This window comes from Ambystoma mexicanum, chromosome 2p (assembly GCF_040938575.1).
Source record: "Ambystoma mexicanum isolate Mex_15411 chromosome 2p, UKY_AmexF1_1, whole genome shotgun sequence".
Lineage (NCBI taxonomy): Eukaryota > Metazoa > Chordata > Amphibia > Caudata > Ambystomatidae > Ambystoma > Ambystoma mexicanum.
In genome coordinates, this window is record NC_090923.1 from 157225709 (window position 1) to 157248530 (window position 22822).

The window sequence follows — 22822 nt, forward strand, 5'->3', positions numbered from 1 at the left end:
TTGTATTGGCTATTATTTTAGGGGAACCCATTGACTTAATTGGTACAATTATTTGGGACCCATGAAGACTCACACCCGTTATCATGTTCGTGTAATGGCCATGTTCTTGGTATTACATAACTGCTTATATACCTTTCATGTGTTTCATGTCTTAATTGTACTCTTGGCTGCATAGCACATATTTGCCCTTGGATGTCTGTTAGCAAAGCATCATTTATATGCGGTATACTTGCTTGTTTCAGATATTCATCCGACAATATTGGAGTGGAGATTCGAGGACGATTCGACTATGCCAATTCATAGCTCAGGGGCAACGCATTTGTCTTAGAAGCAAGACATCTAGTGCAACACAGGTTCGAATCCCTGACCCGCGCTTAAATACGTTATAAAAAAAAAAACACATCATTATAACTAGCTTCACAACCCCAACACCCCCACAGCTCATGTAAGTGATTTCACTCTCTCATGAGAATGTAACTGAATTCTCCATGGATTGAGGCTTGGGCACGCGCAAACTGTCTTAGAAGGGTGAGATTGGCTCAATGCACTGTCCTCCACACTGTCATCTCTCATGAGTGGCAATGCAGAACGTTCATGGCAGACAGTTCTAAACATGTTTTAAACACACGTGCATCATCTTGTGGGTATAGCATTACGTTAAAACAGCTTGCATAGTGAAGCCAAGAAGAGACATGTTTAGAAAGTCTACTGTCTCTTAGAATACAGCATAATTATATGAAGACTAATGAGTGAACGTGGATGCCTTGGTGGACTTATAATATGAGATTCAAATAGGCAGGCAAACCTGTCGATAGATTACTTGGTTTTGGAGCTATATTGTGTTTTTCTCCGTAGTGTAAAGATGGAGACCTTGTTGGTTGAAGTTGCATTATTCTTTTAAATAAATGTCTATTTTTGACTACCTCGAGTCTGTTCCGTGCCCAAAATTGTGGAGATCGGATCGTATAACTGGGACCATGAGAAGGGCACAGCACATCTGCATGAGCCAATATTAAAATACATATATATATATATGAAAAAAATGCCTTTTAGAAAAAGACAGCAAGTGGAATGCACTCCAGAGAGCAGCTGCAATCAAGAACCAATATCCTTGCAGCAAAAGAAAGTGGAAAGAAACTCCTCAGCACTCCTGGCAACACGTTTTCTTTATTGGTGTGAGTACATCAGGAAGGAAAACAAAAACAACGCGTTTCGCGGTGCACAGACCGCTTGATCACGTGGGTTTGCCAACAACACAGAGAATGGACTACAATTTATCCCCAGACTGACTCTCTGATTTCACATAGAGAGTGTCCACCTGCTATGGACCATTCGTTCATCATGTTTTGTAAGGCAGCCATATTGGAACGGTTCAACAGTATATGATTACTCATGGAGGAGTTCTAACTTTGTCCTCTAATATGTGCCACATGAATTACTTTCATAATTTGTAAATGCATAGAAAAACACAAAATGTGTAATGTAACAAAAAATGCATTATTTTCACAAAGCAATCATGTGTTTTTTAAATTTCAGCCATATGCCATGGTTTTAGACATAATTTATATGTCTAAGAATGCGTTTACCAATGCATCAGAAAAGGAGGAAGTAGTCTGATGTAGCTCCTAGCTGCATGATCATAAATTAACAATGGTGACCTATGCAAAGTAGCGTCTAGCGTACTCAAATAAACCTCGGACTAGGTGCATATAGACGGTATATGATATGTGCAAAATTGCCAAGTATAAAACATTTGGATGTTTGTGCAAAATAGCATTCTAGCAGCAAAATTACATGCATAGCAGCAATAAAATAAAGTGCATAGTGCTCTCCGTCCATGCACATGCCTCTCTTATTCATGTAAGCCTCTCAACTTTATGCTTTAATAAATGGATACAGTATCTGATATATGTCAAATCAAGTGAATCTCTGTAAATTTAGATTTTATCCACGTTCTGAGGTATGTGCATGGACGTCTGCTCTGTTTATTATTCCGCAAAAGTTTCCTTTTTGTAAAGTGCATAGTGCATAAAACATCCAAATTCATAATACTAAAAAGAGAACCATATTGATCGTATAAAAGGTAAAAAATGTGTCTCTTTCATATAAACCTATATATATGCATCAAAGTTTTTATAGGGGAAAGAGTGTATCAGCAATACAATATAGATAAAACCTTTCTATTATAGAGTCCGTATAGGATTATCATCGGTATGACGCCACAAAACAGGTAAAGTCAAGTTAAAAAATCTCTGTGTTATAGCAACCTCTAAAAATAAAAACCTATATGGTTACTTATTAAAAACCAATGTTAAAAACTGCATCACAGCTATGAAAGCAAAGTACCAACCCAATGTTTCATAAATAAACATGTGATAACTCCATTTTTACTAATAACATCAGGAGTCCAAAAAAGGGAAGGGAACAAGGAAACAGAAAAAAGGGGGGGGGAAGGGGGGGGGGAGAGGGGGGGAGAGAGGGGAAAGGGAGGGAAAAAGGAAACAGAGGGGGGAAAAAAGGAAATTAACTAGCCTATGGGACATGTACTGGATGGTAAGAGCAAATTAGAGACATTATAAACTTGAGCTTCATGTTCCCAGGAAGGTATATAGTTCCTCATCTAAATTGTGACCCCTGGGTTTCTTACTCTCTAAGTCCAAAATACACCTGGTTTCTAGCTGTCGTAATGCTAACTCGCGATTGCCTCCTCTAAGTGGTTTGGTAATTGTATGTATGCCGAAAAAAGTAAAGCCCTCCAATTGGCCCCCATGTTGATGCTTAAATTGTAGAGCCATAGGGTAAGTTGGATCGGCATGCTTAATTGCCCTGATATGTTGTAGTACCCTTAATTTAAGTTGTCCTTTGGTGCTACCAACATACCACTTGTTACATGGGCAATTCAACACATATACCACATACTCAGTTTCACAAGTTATTCTGGACACAATCTTAATGTTCTTCCCTAAAATAGGATGTAAATAACAGCTAGTATTGACTGCGTAGGTGCATGCTTTACATTTGGAACATTTTTGGAAGCCCGGTCTCTTGATGTTCATCCAACTGGCTCCTGATTGATTAACCAGAGGGCTCATAAAACTAGGCACCAGGGTATCTTTCATTGAAGGTGATCTACGGAATGTAATATTGACTTTGGGTGCCAGGATCTCGCCCAAGTGTTCATCTAATCTTAGAACATGCCAGTGCTTTTGTAATACTTGGCGAATGTTACGGGCCCCGTTACCAAAAGTCAAAATTAGACGTGTATCTGTGTTCTCCGTATTTTTCGTTTGCACAGAATTAGAAATCAGTAAGAGGGAACGGTCCATGTCTCTAACTTTTAGAAATGCTCTTTCCAATATTTTGATTGGGTAACCACGATTTTTAAATCTCTGGGCCATCCAGGCACATTCACTGTCAAAGATGTTAATATTTGAGCAATTTCTACGTATGCGTATAAATTCGCCATACGGAATGCTCCATTTTAGGGCTGTGGGATGGCTACTCTTTGCGTGTAGTGGTATGTTTGAGCTGGTTGGCTTTCTGTATAGGCTGCTGGTGAGTTCTCCATTAACTACTTTAATTGCAATATCCAAGAAAACTAACTCAGTCTTGCTATGGTTCTCAGTAAATTGGAGGTTTAAATTATTAATGTTTAACATCCTCACAAAGTCTAGCCATTCTTGATCATTGCCATCCCAGATCACAAACAGATCATCAATATATCGCAGCCATAGGATTATTTTGTCTGTATATAAAGTGTTGCCTGAATGCCAGACAACAAACTTCTCCCACCAGCCCATGGTTAAATTAGCATATGAAGGAGCAAACGTAGTGCCCATGGCAGTGCCTTGAAGTTGAATAAAATACTCCTTATCAAACAGAAAACAATTATTGGTTAAGCAAAATCTGATCATCTCCAATATCATAGTGCCATGTTGCATGTAGTTCATAGACCTGGTATACAAAAAATACTCGCAAGCTTTAAGGCCATCTTCATGTCGAATTGAGGTGTAGAGAGAGACCACATCTAGAGTTGTTAACAAATAAGAAGTTTCCCATGGAATACCCTCTATTCTGCTCAAAAAATCTTTAGTATCCCTTAAATAGGAGGGCAGAGTGGTAACAAAAGTAATCAGTGTTTCATCCACAAACCGCGATAGGTTTTCCAACAGTGCCCCACATAGTGTGACAATAGGTCTGCCTGGAGGTCTTGTCAAGCTTTTGTGTACTTTAGGCAGAAAATAAATCGTTGGAATAGTGGGAAATTTAGGTTGTAAATATGTACACGTGTCTTCGTCTAGCAGGTCTATATATAGTGAAGTGGGAAAAGTGAACAAAAGGCTCCCACCAATCCCCTCTCAACCCTGGCCTAGAGGATCACGGCCCAGACACCCGCCACGAGAGGAGTTCGCACATCTCCCAGACGACCAAATACCATGGTACAAGAACATACGGATGTGCCCACTCGCGTGCCCACCCGCCTGCCCACCAGCCTGCCCTGCACATGCCGACACCTGCGGCATGGATGAACTCGACTAAACCATCCAGCACCAAATCAACACATCGTTAGAGATGCAATGGCGACCTAGCCAACGGTCAGCACACCCGTGCAAACATACACACCGGACAATCCCACACCAATCCACACGAAGAACATACTCAGTGCTATGACGTAGGCGACGGACACTCCCACGGACGTACATCTTTATTATTTTCCACATAGGCTTCTCAAAATGCAAAAACGCAAGACGCATAATGAACTCCTCTAAAAAGGCTTGCTCACGCTTCTTCTAAACCCTTGTACCATAATGAGAAATATAACGAAGACACGATACTGGGGATAGAGCAATATGATACCATAACCTAAAGCGCTCTGTATCAAACGGTTCCACCTATGCACCAGGCCCAAGTAGGCCGCAAGCAAAAGCTTCCATGAACATTGAATGAGCAAGAGCTCGGTTGCTGACCCTGCAGAATGAGCCCAGCGAAAGCAGACAGTCAAGGGCACAACGTTGCAAATTCTCGAAGCGCAAGCCGACGCCAAGGTCGCACCTGCAAGATAAACCAGGCACACAGTGATAAATGCAATATTAATTGTGCAGAATTCTGCCTCAAACACGGTCCCACCTCACGTGACCAAGCCAAACCTGACAGGATGCCAACCCCAGGAGGAAGAAGGCGCCTGGATCCCCCGTCTCAAGACACAGGCAGATAAAATTAAGCGATTCAATGGACATCTGCGGCGGTGGGAGTAGTCGGCCTTCCTGCTTATGAATAAATCCTCACATTGTCTGCACATACCCATAGTGAAACATTATTGCAAATGACAGGTGCACCGCGAGCAGGGAACAGCGATGGTCCCAGACTGGGGGGCTCGCGGGAGAACCAATCAGAACATGGGGCCCTTATCACTGACGCCATTAACATTAACCAATCCTCAGGGGTCTTCATGTAACAATTTTTATGTATCAAACTGAAGGGACAACCCAAGTATACCACCTGACTGACCCTTAACCAATAACGACGTTCTCTATACGTATGCTATACTAACCCTACCACTCAGGGAACCAATCCAGAGTGGCGATAGGTTTTTTGCTAACTTTCTCAGGTGACGCAAGTAGCGCGTCATACTAAGGTAAAAAGGGCCTGCGAGCCCCACGATGTTGAGAGAGTGTCAGGACGGACGCGTACGATCCTTGACCCATCCCTGCCGTTTTGTTTAATAAACAGCAGAATCACCTTGCTTCTTGCGTGTGTCTCATACTCTATCTCTTTTGGGATATACGGGAGGAGTTGGGGCCTCCCTGCCCGGAGGTCCGCGGACTGCCCAGCCGACCCCGGGAGAATTCCCCCCGACAAGTTGGAGGCACTGCTAAGATCTGTTTAAGGTCCGCTTTTATTTTTATTTTTCCAAGTACTCCCGTTGCGAGGAGGCCCGGCGGCGCGGCCCCCTCTGCCGCTGCCCCCTTTTGAGGACTACAGGACCGTCGCGGAACTGCGAGAAGACCGGACAGCGCAATCCGGATAATGGCCCTCGGGAGCCGGTTGAGAAGTATCCCGCCCGCGGTTGGCGAGTGTCCAGACGTAGTCCAGACGAGGGGAGGTTGCGAGCCGCTTGGAGGGGTGCACGCAGTCGAGGGACCCCGCATCAAGAGAACTTGGTGAGTATGCCACGCCCAACAAGCAATGTGAAATTGTGAGGGAGGGGGGAGGAATTGAATGCGGGAGGTATTGCACAGATGCGCGGCGAAGGTTTGATAATTTAGTGTTGGCAATGAAATTAATGGTAGCCGGACGAGTGCGAGAGCAGTCCGCTACGTTACGGGAGAGAAGAGGGCGGAGCACGAAAACATCACGTGCGGCCGCTCGTAGACACTGATTGGCCTAGGTCGCGACCATGTGTAGGGGTGTGTGTGTGCGTGGTTTTCAACGATTTGGCATTTATTGATCAATGAGTAGATGAGGATCCCTATTGTTCGAGCAGGAAACTCGATAGATAGATGACGTTTCCCTGTAGGCGGTAGCTAGCTAGTTGCCCAATACGGAAGATAATTAGATAATTGGCTGGTTAAGCCCTCCTGTCGAGGGGCGTATCACACGCGAGGCGACGCAGCGTGCGCAGTCCGATTATATTATTGGCTACCTTGTTCCAGGAGTAACAGGAAGACAGCTGTGGGGTTAACGGGGGTAGATTGCAAGTGTATTTTGGACTTAAAGAATATATGAAGAACTTACCAGTAGTTCGAAGAGATCGGTGACGTCACCAGTAGGGCTTTCATAGGACATCTCGAGAACCAGGCATCTTTATTTTTGAGTGGCGGGGAGGAGAGCTGTGTTAAGGGCATGGAAACGGAGGTACACGGTAATGAGTTGATCGGGGAAGGCGAAAAGGGGGACGTGGCTGCGCACGGAGAACGCCGGCCACGGCAAGTGTAGGAGAGGGAGGAGGGGTAAGTGAAAATAGGACGGCAGTATAAGAACGTCACAAGGGGCACGCAGCCGCAGGGGGCTACGTGCGCCCCGGCCGCAGGGGGGCGTAAGGGTGTTGTATGAAGGAAGAAACGAAAGAAAAGTATATACAGATGTAAATACTATATTTTACAAATTTTTCCTTAGCGGACTATCGCAAGTCCCCAAACTTACGGGGTCAGGTAAAGATATAAGGCTGTATATTGTAAACTGCTGGTGAGATAACCGCTACCAAATAGGGGAAGGGTAACAAGTGGAGCGCTACTATGTCATACAGGACTGGATCGGGGGGGTGGGGGAACACCCTCACTACCCCACTGCAACACATATGTAAAACACTATCACCCCATAGGGAGAAATTGATCAAGTACAGCATAGAATGGACACAGGGGACGGACAACAAAATGACGACACCATGGCCGCCTAATGGTAGCGTTGATCCATATACCCAACACTCACTATTAAACCATCTGGATAATACATACAAGGGGAAGAAGTTGGCACACCATGTGGAGGTGTTCAACTTATGGAGGATGTTCCAAGGGTCCCGACCAGGACCAAACGGAATGTTCATTATAGGAGAAAAAACGGGAGATAAGGAGATTAAGGAGGAGGGAGAGAATGGGGAAAAGGAGAGTGAAGGGACACAGAACACGGGGAAAGGACAAAAGGGAGGAGAAAAGAGTGACAACTCAACCGAAAATGAAATAAAAAAGGAACAGAGCGACGATATACCTCTAGCGAAGGTAGTGAAAACAGAGGGAGGGGGGGTTGTATCCTTTAAGAGAACTAGGAGAAATAGCAAGAGAACAATTAAGAGCGGCTGAGGGGTACTCGAACCCGGAATACAGCCCGCCTCCATATACAGCTACAGGTGGCCACACGGGAGGGGAGCGGACTAGTACAACGGGACAAGCTCATAGGAAGATGCTAGCAGAGGTGGGGAGGGCTGAAGAAGAGCAGACTACGGCTTCACTTACAGAAACACAAAGTGGAAACACACCAGACTGCCACAAGGGTACTGCGAGTCACCCTCAATATTCAACAGAGTAATACAGATGGATTTGGGTAACATTGAAGTAGAAAGCACAGTGTTACAGTATGTTGACGACATAATAATTTGCAGCACAAACGAAAAAAGATGAAGAGAGGACTCATTAAAGATGCTGACAATATTGGCTGAAAAAGGTTACAAGGTAGACAAGGAGAAGTTACAATACTGTCAGGAACAAGTACTTTTATTGGACAGCTCATATCCCAATATGGAAGACAGATTGCACCACAAAGAGCACAGGCCATTTCAAAAACGCCATTGCCACAAACAGTGAGAGAATTACAGCAGTTCCTGGGCCTGTGCAACTACTGCAGAGCATGGGTATTTGATTACAGCTCATACATAGGACCCCTACTTGAGGGGTTAAAGGAAGCTAACAAAGGGGAGAAAAAGTTGGGGTGGACAATGGAAATGAAAGAAGCTTTTGATGAACTGAAAGATGCAATATCAACAGCTCCAGTACTGGCCACCCCAGATTATGAACGACCATTTTTTATATTTTCACACTGCGACTCAACAGTAATGAAAGCAGTGTTGGCTCAAAAAACAAGCATGGGCTACAAACCAGTAGCGTTTTACAGTGGCCACTTGGATCCTGTGATGCTAGGTCATTTCCCTTGCGAACAAGGTCTCGCCGCAGCTGCCTTTGCGGTAGAGAAAGCATCAGCAATCACCATGGGGTGCCCAACCACACTATTTGTGGAACCTGCACTATTTGCGATATTGAACAAGACTAAATCCACACTAACAACGCAGAGGGCGTCAGGTTATGAAATAATATTATCTAGAGCTGAACTATCAATTGTTAGATGCAGCACGGTCAACCCTGCAAGGTTTATAGCAGAAGCAATTGAGGAAGGAGACTATGCACACGATTGTACAAAGATTACTGAAATATATTCATGCAGTAGAAGGGTTGAAGAGAATGCACTGGACAGAGGTGAGTTCTTGTTCATTGATGGGTCATCAACAATTGACCAAAGTGACGGGATTAGGAGAACTGGGTCAGAAGTGGTAAGAATGACGGAGGTACCGGTGTGTGTGGTGATGAAATGCGTACAATTACCACAGCATTACTCCGCCCAAGCAGCGGAATTAGTTGCACTGATCTTGGCCTTGAAGGAAAGCTTTGACAAACGAGTGACCATTTATTCCGACAGTGTATATGTCGCATCTCCTGTCCACTCAGGGTTGTCCAAGTGGAGGAGAAGAGGGTTTAGGAGAGCTGACGGCACCCCAGTACAACATGCCCTCCTATTGGCTCAACTAATTGAAGTAATAAATGACCCACAAGAATTAGCCTTGGTCAAATGCACCGCACACACTAATGGTGAAGACCATATTTGAAAAGGGAATGCAGCAGCAGACGCACACGCGAAGTATGCTGCATATTTTGGCGAGATATATAACCCCCCAGAGTCAGAGAGAGGGACAAGTAGTGGATTAGCTAAGGAGATGTTAATAAGAGAAGGGTACACCCATCTCCCAGCCACACAGATAATGGAGCTACAAGCGGCTGCACCAATGGCAGAAAAAGAAATATGGGTAAAAAGAGGATGTACAATGTCGCCAACTGACGCACTATGGCGCCAGGGTAGCACTGGAAAGATGGTAATGCCACTGGCACTATTGAACACCGCTCTGAGCCAGCTACACCACCCAGCCCACACAGGCAAGGAAGTCATCGCAGCACGAATTAGGGAAGATTGGTTCTGCCCCGAGTTAAATTCCCACGTGTCAAATTTTATCAGCAATTGTCTCACATGTCAGCAGTTCACGGCCGGTCACACGCTGAAGGTGATAAAAGGTACTATACCCCGGCCAGAGGGACCTTTCCGACACATCCATATTGACTATGTTGATATGATCAACGTATGTCAAGGAAATAGGTATATGATTGTAGTTGTGTGCCCATTCTCGAGGTGGATTGAGGCAGGGCCCTGCTCACACCCAGATGCATTCCGAGCAGCTAAATTCCTAGTGAGGGAGGTCTTCCCCAGGTGGGGGGTGTGCGAAATACTGCGGTCAGACAATGGGCCGCATTTCGCCAATGAAATGTTCCAGCATATCACATCCTTACTGAACATCAAGCATAAATTTGCATGTGCGTATCACCCGCAGGCCAACGGTATATGCGAACGCCTGAACGGCCTATTAAAAGAGGCAATTGCAAAAATACAGCAAACAACAAAGAAGAGTTGGCTGTATTGCCTTCCGCTAGCCCTATTTGAGCTGAGGAATAGACCAGGCTCCGACCACCACCTCACCCCTCATGAGGTGGTGACCGGACGCCAAATGCGCCTTCCTCTGACGCCAACATCAAGAGCATTCACCGACCATGAGAGTACTGCAAATGTCCTTGGTGATGAAATGTACCAATATGTGTCTTCTTTGATTACTAGTGTAGTGTTTGTGTCTCAACAGCTCGAGCGCACACGGGGCGGGTCTAAGAGTGATCAACAAGAAGACGCGGATGAAGAATTGGAAAAGGGAAAACTGTGCAAAATTGCCAAAGGGGACCACGTACTACTCCGCAATTTCAACAGAAAGTGGAACAGCCCACGCTTCACTGGCCCCCACCTGGTAGAGGAAGTATCAACGAGAGCAGTAAAGCTACAGGACAAACGTGCCTGGAATCACCTACACGACGTAAAGATCTGCAAACTCCAGACCCGCCCCAGCGCCACCGACAGGGCCATTGGAAGAACAGCAACAGCATCGCCAACAGAGGAAGGGACTTCTACCGCAACTAACGGCCAAAGTGTCCCCATACCCTGCCACCCTCCTGATTCCCCAGAGACAACTACTGAAATAGAAAGGGGTAATTACCATACCGCCCACCCCATGGTCACACGATCGAAGAGTAAAGAAACCTCTACCAATTGAACCCCAACCCTCTGCCCATCGACCCTTTACCCACTGCAGTAATAACCCAACTGAAGGACATTGTTTTGCACATACACATGTAAACACTTGAATGTTCTCTCTTTTTTTTCTCTCGCACATGCAGGTACGGCGTATTATTGTACTGCTAAGAAAACAGATAACTAACAAAGTTCACTGCCCAGGAGTAGATGATACCCTCAGACAATAACTACCCCGAAGAATTATCGCACCAATTTGTCTATTACATAAAAAGGCCAAAGTACCTGAAAAGGAGGAGGGTACGTGTCTACTACACAGCACTTCTCTTGGCCATAGAACAATCAATGCCCCACCTCCACCCATACTTGCCTGTCCTAAGAGATAGATCGCTTAGATTGGCGTGGGAACAGCTCTTCGCCTGTGCCCTGAACGACTACTTGATAGGGAGAGCTTGAAAACAACAACTAACACTAATAACAAGCATTTTAAGAATTTTCAGGCGGGCAACTTTAACGTCGCAAGAATTAGCTGCCGGACCGCAGCAAGGTAAGAGTAAAATGCCGGTGAGACTAGCCTCTGTAATAAAGATGATAGGGATTTTGATGATCACCGGGTTTGTGGCTGCCTCTGTCTGGCGGAACAGCTATGCTAAAAATATTTTTGCTGTACCCAAATCTAACATACCCCCACCCCCAGCTGCAACAGGTGTTACGTCAGGTGGTACAAGCAAAATTGCACACAAGGGAAATAGAGTTAAATGCAGCACATACTCAGACAATAAAGATATTGACAAGTACATACAAAATTCAGCACACGTCTCAAACAACATGTGGTACCAGCACATGACTCAAATAGGTAAACAAACAACAGAAGACAGCTGCTACGTCTGCTCATTGATCCCATACGCCATGAGTGCCTCCCGAACTTTCGTTGCCACGGAAATAGATGAAAAAACAGTACGGTGTATAATATACCTGGCACTGTTCCAAACCAAAGGGAGATTTCAAGGGAACACGGTGCACCTGGTATGGAAAACACGAGACACGTACCCGTACGAAAATAACTTCCTTAAGAGTTATTTGGGTTACCACAAGGCCAGTTTACACGCTGAAGCATTCAAATACATAACAAGTGGCCCTGAAAAGGAGAAACGAAGAAAGTTACATTACAGTACCTACCATGTGATTGGTACGCCACTGAAGTTCCTGGTAAACAAGGATGTTGGGAAAGACCGTTGATAATAATAACAGGAAAGGTGTACCTGGGTGACAAATGGGACACAGGAGTGGTTGGCAGCAACATGGTAATGAGAGAAGATACTACAACTATTGCTGAGCACAACAACAGATGTTGGATGACTTGTGTCAAGTACGTACCCATGCTAACGTGGATAGAGAAGGATGAAGACCCAATAACAATACTGCCGATGACTGCACCTAAGGTATGCTACCAACACAAAGGAGAAGTGGACGTAGGATACAACACCAACTGTGCTAGCGTGACAGAGCTACCTGAGGGGGGAGCAGGAACAGTAGTAGTAATGGACCATTACTGGGCCTGTGGAGACAAGGCATACCACACACTGCCCCCTCTGTGGAATGGTATATGCACAATAGTACACGTTAATGTACCATCACTAGTGGTGCCCCAGAAACATGTGAACGTGGCGAACTTCCCAAAAATGGATGAAGGAAACAAAAGGAATAAGAGATCTGCACAGCTTCAGAAGGGGCCAGAGAACCGAAACAACGGCAACAACACTGTCCTGAATAGGAAGAAAAGACAAGGAGAACCTCTGACAGGAAATTACCTGTGGGGAAGGTTGGAAACAGCACTCATTTCAATTCCGCCAGAACACAGACTATTCAGCAGAGCAGCAATGTTCTTCTCCTCAATAATACATCCTGGACTACAGGCCTACGCAAATACAAAATGGCTCCAGATAACTAGATGGGAACTAATGATGACAATTAACTCTACAGTAAATGGATTCAACGCAATAAAAGAGGAACTGCGAGCAGTGAGGATGGTAGCACTACAGAACAGATATGTACTGGACCTCCTCACAGCAATGGAAGGAGGAGTTTGCGTAAAGATAGGACAATCATGCTGCACATTTATTCCTGCTAACGATGCTGACAATGGTACACTGACAGAAGCAGTATCACAATTGGCCCAGATGCACTCCAAAATGATGGATGAAAGTAAAGGTGTAAAAAAGGATGAGAGCTGGTTTTCGACACTATGGTCATGGATGCCATCTTGGCTGTCAGATGGACTGAAGATCATAGTTGGATGCATTATTCTGGCTGGAGCTGCACTTATCATAATAAGATTTTGGAAGGCCCGGAAGGCACGCACCACAGACGAGATGATCGAAATGGTCGGTATGCACCCCTTGATGCCAGCAGACGACGGCCAACACACAGGCACAATTATAAAAGAGAGAGAGAGGTTGCGCACCAAGATCATCACTAACCACCTGGACCCACCATCTGTGAAGCTCGAAAACCCAAGAAACCCAAGGAGCTACATAGGGAAATGGGTATACTGCACACCTGGAGGAACCTGTGTATATATGTACTGGTCATTTGAAGACCATGTTAATCACTATGGACATCTGGGAGGAGTAACTAAAATATGGAGAGTGAGAGGAGATAAGGAAAAGGATATGTTTGTGGTCGACAAGTCGACCAGAGGGGGGACTGAAGTGGGAAAAGTGAACAAAAGGCTCCCACCAATCCCCTCTCAACCCTGGCCTAGAGGATCACGGCCCAGACACCCGCCACGAGAGGAGTTCGCCCATCTCCCAGACGACCAAATACCCTGGTACAAGAACATACGGATGTGCCCACTCGCGTGCCCACCCGCCTTCCCACCAGCCTGCCCTGCACATGCCGACTAAACCATCCAGCACCAAATCAACACATCGTTAGAGATGCCATGACGACCTAGCCAACGGTCAGCACACCCGTGCAAACATACACACCGGACACTCCCACACCAATCCACACGAAGAACATACTCAGTGCTATGACGTAGGCGACGGACACACCCACAGACGTGCATCTTTATTATTTTCCACATAGGCTTCTCAAAATGCAGAAATGCAAGACGCATAATGAACTCATCTAAAAAGGCTTGCTCACGCTTCTTCTAAACCCTTGTACCATAATGAGAAATATAACGAAGACACGATACTGGGGATAGAGCAATATGATACCATAACCTAAAGCGCTCTGTATCAAACGGTTCCACCTATGCACCAGGCCCAAGTAGGCCGCAAGCAAAAGCTTCCATGAACATTGAATGAGCAAGAGCTTGGTTGCTGACCCTGCAGAATGAGCCCAGCGAAAGCAGACAGTCAAGGGCACAACGTTGCAAACTCTCGAAGCGCAAGCCGACACCAAGGTCGCACCTGCAAGATAAGCCAGGCACACAGTGAGAAATGCAATATTAATTGTGCAGAATTCTGCCTCAAACACGGTCCCACCTCACGTGACCAAGCCAAACCTGACAGGATGCCAAGCCCAGGAGGAAGAAGGCGCCTGGATCCCCCGTCTCAAGACACAGGCAGATACAATTAAGCGACTCAATGGACATCTGCGGCGGTGGGAGTAGTCGGCCTTCCTGCTTATGAATAAATCCTCACATTGTCTGCACATACCCATAGTGAAACATTGTTGCAAATGACAGGTGCACCGCAAGCTGGGAACAGCGATGGTCCCAGACTGGGGGGCTCGCGGGAGAACCAATCAGAACATGGGGCCCTTATCACTGACGCCATTAACATTAACCAATCCTCAGGGGTCTTCATGTAACAATTTTTATGTATCAAACTGAAGGGACAACCCAAGTATACCACCTGACTGACCCTTAACCAATAACGATGTTCTCTATACGTATGCTATACTACCACTCAGGGAACCAATCCAGAGTGGCGATAGGTTTTTTGCTAACTTTCTCAGGTGACGCAAGTAGCGCGTCATACTAAGGTAAAAAGGGCCTGCGAGCCCCACGATGTTGAGAGAGTGTCAGGACGGACGCGTACGATCCTTGACCCATCCCTGCCGTTTTGTTTAATAAACAGCAGAATCACCTTGCTTCTTGCGTGTGTCTCATACTCTATCTCTTTTGGGATATACGGGAGAAGTTGGGGCCTCCCTGCCCGGAGGTCCGCGGACGGCCCAGCCGACCCCAGGAGAATTCCCCCCCGACAATAGAGCGGTCAGCATGCGCAGTGAAAAAGAACCCCATTAACTTATAGGGAAAACTCAGGGATCTGCATTTGACATACAGGCTTTCCCTGCAAGGGAATGCTGGGATGCCACCTTAGGGACACTGATATGTAAAGTTAAGCAGCGTTCAGTGCCCACTTGCACACAAGCAGCAGAGTGATCTTCGTAGAAGCAGCAGATTTTGCTTAGCCTGCGTGCCTGCTACCTTTTCCCCAAGGATCTCTGTTGATTTCACATCTGTAATCATCTGCTCACCGGAAGAGGAAGCTTTGTTAACTGGGATAAGAAGAAAGCAACCAGAGTTGGAAAATGAAAAAAAAATAAATACGTGTTGGCAAGTCCTACAGTTTTGGCTTTTGTAAAGGCATTATGTAGGCCTTTGTCAGGTCCGACCATAATGATACTACTTGGCCATGTAAAGCACTGGAAAATGGTGTGGGTACCTCAGCATATGATGGAAGTACCTGGCAAATGCCTAATACCTAGCTACAAGCCAGAATTGTTGGCTTTGACCATCCTTGTTTTTAGCAAGACTTCAGTGAAAGGAACAGATGTGAGGACAAGCATACTGCTTATAAATAAAGTCTCTGAAGGCACCCGTGGTGAAGACATTGGTATTATATCAATAGCACAAGTGCAGCTGGAATTAGACCATTAACTCTCAGAAGACTGTTTAGAAATAACATTGGCAGGTCCAACACAGCACAACTTTTGATGGTCCTACTTGATAGATCTAGGCCACAGAAATCCCAGCATGGTGTCTTTTGGCCGGAGAGGGGCAGGTAGTGAGCGGGGTGGCCATAGAGATTAAATGGTGATGGGAATTCAATGTGCAAGCAAATCACCAGACATCACCCACAAGCTATGGCATGTAGGTGGAACCAGCTCATAAACAAAACTAGCAAAAGCAAAAGAGCTTAAACCAAGGGTAGCATGCTTAAAGTGTGAAGGAGTTAGAAATAGAGGGATATAAATGTTGATCAGATGACAGGAAATATGACACTTGAACAAGGAAACAGGCATTGACAAAACCAATAGTTTTGACTTTTGGAGAGGAAAAATATTTCCTGTGTTGTCAAGTACTGGAGTGACATGCACCACGACTACCGTTGAGTGTTAAATATTGCTGTTACTAGTGTAAAGTCCTGTTTAGAGGGGCCAAGTGCATAAATAAAGACATTTCAGAGTGTCAATATGTTTTCTGATATATTAATGACTTGAGCCGTCGCGCTGGTGTGACAGGGCTGCTCTCTCCCTCTGCATTTGGAGTCGCACCACAGGTGCTCTCTGCTCTGGTGCCACGGAGGCTCTCTCACACCCAGCCCTTATGGCCCTCACTTCTCTTCTCCTTACATGACCCGTTGCGCTGGTGTGACAGAGCTGCTCTCCCTCTGCGTTTGGAGTCATGGGCCCACTTTCACCTTAAAGTGCATTGGAATCCCTGCCAAAATAGCCGAAAGCCTCCAGAACTAAACCTCCCAGCATTCTGTGCATTTGGGCAGTTTAATATCCATTAAAATCCTCACTGAAATAGCCGAAAGCCTGCAGAATTACACCTCACAGCATTCTGTGCATTTTGGGCAGTCTAACATCCATTGAAATACCCACCGAAATAGCAGAAAGCCTGCAGAACTACACCTCACAGCATTCTGTGCATTTTGGGCAGTCTAACATCCATTGAAATACCCACCAAAATAGCAGAAAGCCTGCAGAACTACACCTCCCACCAAGGTGCGTTAGGGCAGTCTCCTAGGTTTTCATTCACACAGTAGGACCACTACATATTTCCTTATGAAACAGCTCCCTCTAGCTGTGGCAACAGGCAAAGAGTGGCAGTGGACAAACATATATCTGGCCTTTTATTACATAGTATGATATGATATTCTCAAACACTGACATCATATGGCAGAGATTGGTATAATGTATCAGGTATTAACATCATATGTCAAGATACGGTATTATAGGGCATTCGTTTTCACATTGTCACACTATTTGAAAAATGTCCTAACATTTTGTATTGACTTGAAGATTTGCCTCTTTATTAAAGCCTATTGCACATACATCTACTATTTCCTGTGGCACAGTTGCAAATGTGTAGTCGTCCCTAAAGAGCTGTCTATCAGAAACCTAAGACTCAACCGGCTACAATGTTAACGCATGAAGAAATCCCCTCTTGTCTTCTTATTAACATACTCGTGATGAATGCTGTTCCAGAGGCCTTGAGAAAGATCCCTCCAGACTCACCCACCCATCTTCCCCTCCATTGCACCCCCTCTGGTCACCTTTCACACATTTCACACTGCTGGGCCAAACTTGTGCCAAGAAGCACTCTACACAAGACCAATGAGTAAACGCAAAAATGGCAGACATTGAGCCTCATTCCGAGGTGGGCGGTAAGGGATACCGGGCACCGGTAAGGAGACCGGTGCCGGTAATCCCTTACCGCTCAATTCCGAGGTCCCTTAGCAGGAACCATAAAGGACGTGTGGTCTGACCACATGTTCTTTACAGGTCCCATTTAAGGGACCTTGGAGCTAATAACGGGCCCGCAATTAGCGAGCCCGTTATTAGCGCCTTCCCCCTTCCCCTTGAGCCCTATGGGGGCTCAAATGGGAATGGGGAATGGCATTTGGAATGGGCACTTACCGGGTCTGCCTAGGGCGGAATGTCCCGGTAAGTCCCCTCTCCACCAGACCGGACCCGGACATGATTTTGGAGGCAGCCATGGCACTAATAGCGCCATGGCTACCTCCAAAGTCGTAATGAGGCCAATTGTCACCTTATGCAAGAATACCCACACCATACGCCAGGTTTTGCCATCATATTCCCAGCTACTCCCACCAGCAACTTACACACAACTACTCCCAGCAGGCTTCAGAATCACTTGTCCAAGTACTGCCATTGCACCCTCAGATGCACACGTTGCCATCTAGCGCAGTCACCTGCCCAGGTACTCACACCATATGCCAGGTTTTGCCATCATGTTCCCAGCTACTCACAACATTTGCAGTATTTGCAATCAATTGCTCAGGTTGTGCTATTGCACCCTCCAAAGTGCACTTTGACTATTGCACAGGTATTCACAGCATTTGCCAGGTATTGTTGTCGTATGCCCACTTTCATCATGTTCCGATCTTTGGAACCATATGTTCAAATTATTTGGATCACGCCTCAAGCTCAGGGACTGTATCTCGGCAACCCTCAAATCTCTCCACTGGCTCTCGGTGGCTGCAATGATCAGGTTTAAGACCCTTTGCATTGTCCAAAAGGCTTTCTGGGGCTGGGCCCACACTATATCCAACGCTCTCTTCCAAAATACTTACCATCTTGAGCCCTGTGCTCAGTTAGCTCCAACTCTCTAAGGGTCAGATCATTCTCCAGAGTGGGGGGGTTGGATCTCTCTCCTCTACAAGTGCCCCCCTCTGGAATGGCCTCCCTGTCCTTCTCAAACTTGATCAGGACCCCCTGAAGTTCCTCTTCTCCTCTGCTTTCTCTCTCTCCCTCCCCTGGTGGCCTACCTGACCTACCTGTCTGTTGTACCTGGTAGGTGTTTGGCACCGGCGGGCACATATCAGTCAGGCATGGCATATGTGACTGATTCTGCCCCAGCCCTACTAGGCTGGTACATATTCTGCCCATTGGGAATAAGCACTGCTCTCTAGAGACCAGAAAGCCTCTACCTCTCGGGGAGCGATGTGGGCCAGTCACTAAGATGCTGACTGCCATCTCGTGCGACCTGGGTTTGAATCCTGACTCAACCTTCCACCACTTTGCATATATAATCATGGGCAAATCACGTATCCTAACTGCTTTGAGTTGCCGTATGTGCCAAACTAGGGGGCACTTAGAAACTGCATAAATGCTACTGTCCAGCAATAAAAACTAAATAAGTCATAATTAATAATATTACCAGTTCTTCCTGTTGGAAACAGGGCAGTTTCATGTGTTGTGTTGCGTTTTCCTTTTTTTACAAGATTGTAGCCATGTAATGCACTTACATTAAACAGACTGGCTTGGCATGCTGCTACAGGGATATCATAAGAAGCATTTAACATATGTGCACAGAATCCAAGCTCATCTTTCAGGGACGTCATTACACCAAAATGCCTGGGGTAGCGGAAGTGACATCACACAACCCTTAACATCTGATGACAGCAATGCAAGTGATGTCATTTCACCCCACCCCGAAGTGACATCACGGAAAGTGATGGAACACGACCTTTCACCACTTGACAAAACAGGAAGTGGCATCACATAGCATTGCTCCTAAGTACACTACGAAAAATGTGGTTTACGATATCATTGTAATGTGATATACATTTCATACAAGAATGGATCAACACATGTATCTTTAATATCAGTGTGTATAGGCCCATATTACCAAATTACTGTGAATGCAAGCAGACGTCCAAAGCCATGCTTAAATGCTTTATATAGAACAAATATACATACAATATCAACCAACCTGTGTTGGGACTGATTTATCAACCTGAGAAGGATGAGTTGGCCTTGCCAGGTTTCGAACCTTCAGATCACACATACACATCACAGCAGCGAGCGCTCAACCCACTGAGCTATCTTACCTTACTGGCTACAGTAAAATGAGTAATTACACTCTGTAGGGGATACCATTAAACTGGTTACTGAGATTTAATAACAGGCCAGTTAATCTGCAGGTCTGGTGCAAAGTTGGCCACATGTCAAGCCTACGTGAATCTACTTTTCAGGCTTCATAACTGTGTTTTAAAGAAATAGCAATTATTGTATAGAATTCCAGAATGACAAATTATTTGTTTTTCCTAGTCTGTATTATTTAGGATCCCTGTTCAAAGTGTTACACTTGCGGAACCCCCTGTTTTTTTTTAAAGAGGCCCAAGCAAGAAAGTCAGCCATTTCAGAAACAAAGAGCCACATGGTGCTGGCCACAGCCCAGAAGTTTCCGTTTTAAAAATAAACTAAACAAAAAAGTCATTTATTTTGTAGAGGTTGCAAGGGAGATCATAGGGGTAGCAAGAGAGATCACAGGGGGAGCTAGGGAGACCACAGGGGTAGCAAGGCAGACCACAGGGGTTGCAGCTGTGACCCCCGAATGACGTCTCTGTCATCTTTCCAGTTCCATCATGTGACATGTGTGACACTAGGAAATCATGTTTTCCTCAAGTATGCCATTACCTTTATTATCTTCCATATTTTGAAGCACTTGAATATGATTCAAATACTGAGAACATAAAAATCTACTATGCACTGGAATGCTTACATTTGACATGCAGAGTAGCTTTAATATTCGAAAAATTGAATATCCATTTTAGGTAAATTGGTACGCACTGCTGAAAGCATAATTAGACATATTGCAAATGGGCTCAATATATTGGCACTCTGTGCTAAGGCAGCAGCATTGTGCTTTGAAGGGTGCGCAGTGACCAGTCGACACTGGCCACGATGGAGTATCCCTACTTATAATCTTTAGAACTTTAGTGACGCGCCTCATTAGGAGCTGACTGGTGCTGTATTAGCGTGCTGGTAATTCTGTTTACCAGCACATTACCACACCTGCCAACCCCAAGCTTACTGGGTGGGGGGGTGGGGGGTATTACCTCCAGCTCGGACCTTGAGATAATTCCTGAAACCCGCCAATAAAACTTGCCTGTATTACCGGTACTGGACTCCATGGAATGGGGAGTAACTGCCTTTACTGGCACTCAGAATCTGGCAGTAATTTCACCAGCACGAGTGCCTGTAAGGGTAATTTTGTTTGGTGGTATTCCAGCATATTTACCTTTGGCATACCACCCAGTTTATAATGAGGAAGACATCCACATTGGTAATATCGATATCGTGTTTAGCTTCTTCCATTAGATATCGCCTTTAGATAAACTTCAAGTCAATTGCATGAACTGAAGCGCCGCCCAGCGATTAATGGACCAATAATTGGCAGTGGGCGGGACACAAGCAAAAGAGAGACAGTCCAGGGTGCCACAGGAGGTTAAAGCGAAAGAAAAGAAGATCCGATAAAGAGTAGAAGAGGAGCTTCACAGGGGATAGTACTAAAAAATGCAGGACAAGAAAATCAGGTAGAAACAAGAAAATATGACTACAAGGAAGAGGAAGGCAATGAAATAGAAGGGGTGCAAGGCAGTAAATGACTGAGTATGAAACCATGGCAACTAACTCCAGAGGGCTGGGTTCTGTTCACTACCCCCAGAGTAATAAAGTAGGCAGCCCCGAAGGAAGTGGCATTTTATATCACCGGGGCTGTAGGGTGTAGTTGGGGGTCTGGGGTGTCCTGTGGGGGTCTGCAGGAGCTTTCAGTTGTGCGAGAGGCACCAGCCAGCGGCACCTACCCCCTGGAGGTCAGTAATAGTCCCTCATGCCCAGTGCCCCCGGCTGCGACTGCACAGACAGACTCCTTACCGCTCACACAGAGGCTCAGGCTGCACAGGCTCTCCTCGCACGAGTCCTCCGGGCTCTCCGGCTCCTCCTCTTCCTCCTGCACCTTGCGCTCTTTGCCCCGCTTCCTGCGCGATGGTTTCTTCACATTTTTCAAAATCTTGTTAACTTTATTCATTGTTTCAGGGTTGAGATGAACTCCTTCCTTCCTTCCTTCCTTCCTTCCTTCCTTCCTTCCTTCCTTCCTTCCTTCCTTCCTTCCTTCCTTCCTTCCTTCCTTCCTTCCTTCCTTCCTTCCTTCCTTCCTTCCTTCCTTCCTTCCTTCCTTCCTTCCTTCCTTCCTTCCTTCCTTCCTTCCTTCCTTCCTTCCTTCCTTCCTTCCTTCCTTCCTTCCTTCCTTCCTTCCTTCCTTCCTTCCTTCCTTCCTTCCTCCCTCCCTCCCTCCCGTTCTTCCTCTCCTGCCCTCCTCTTCTCTCACTCACCCCTTCCCCCTCACCCTCTCTTACCTACTTTTTCTCCCTTTTGCTATCCCTCTCTTTCCTTCCCTCTTCCCCACTCCCTTCCTAGTGCTTTTCTCTCCTCTCACTGCTGTTTTTCACCCGTCCTTGCTTCCTTGCCTCCTCCCTAAACTCCTTTCTATACTTGGTATTTTCGTTAGTCGTGTAACCACAGGTTCTAAATCTCTGTCTTCTTTTTATTATTTCGTTTTTAATCTTCCCTTTCCTTTCTTTCTCTTCTCCCTTCTCCCTCCTTGTGCTTCTCTTCTTCCTTTGCGCTCTCTTTCTCGTGTTTCTTCCTTCACGCTTACCTCTCACGCCTCCCTTCTCCCCACCGTCCCCGTTCCTTCTGTTTTCCCTTGCCTTGCTCTAACCTCTCTCTTCCTCTCCTCGCTCACGGTATTTCCACCTCCTCTTCTCGACCCTCCTCTCCGCTCGCGGTCCTTCCTTCCCCAGCGCTATCTTCCGTCCTCGGCGCACAGACACAGCACACGCAGATCGCCGGCTCCCAGGTCAACATGCAGCAAGAAAGCGCACGAGTCTGCAGAAATCCTCCTTCCGAGAGACTTTTCCCCAGCAAAGAGCAGCGCACAGCTCCCCGGGACTGTGTGGGCTGACACCTTCTCCTCTGATGACTTACGCACGCTAATAACTCTCCGAGGCAGCTCCCCGAAGGTTTTCCTGCGTTTCTGTTTTCCTGTGCACATCCAGTCGCATTCCCTAGGCTGCACTTTCGCTTCAGTTCAAACGCGGCTGCCAGCCTTCAAAGAGCTGCTCCCTAGTATCGCGGGCGTGCGCAACACGCGGGCTCC

The 22822-nt window shown here is 46.0% G+C and overlaps 1 protein-coding gene across 2 annotated transcripts in view; it reads right to left on the minus strand.

Annotated features, from left to right (window-relative positions):
- GRIP2 (glutamate receptor interacting protein 2) overlaps positions 1 to 21758 on the minus strand; it is a 1278809-nt gene extending 1257051 nt beyond the window's left edge. The window contains exon 1 of one of the 2 annotated variants that reach the window (XM_069643409.1): positions 21538 to 21756. In XM_069643409.1, the coding sequence (XP_069499510.1) occupies positions 21538 to 21691 (154 nt within the window). In that variant the 5' untranslated portion in view covers positions 21692 to 21756. Of the gene's footprint in view, positions 1 to 21537 lie in introns of both variants that reach the window. The other variant, XM_069643413.1, reaches the window with a different exon arrangement.
- Between the last annotated feature and the right edge of the window lie 1064 nt (positions 21759 to 22822).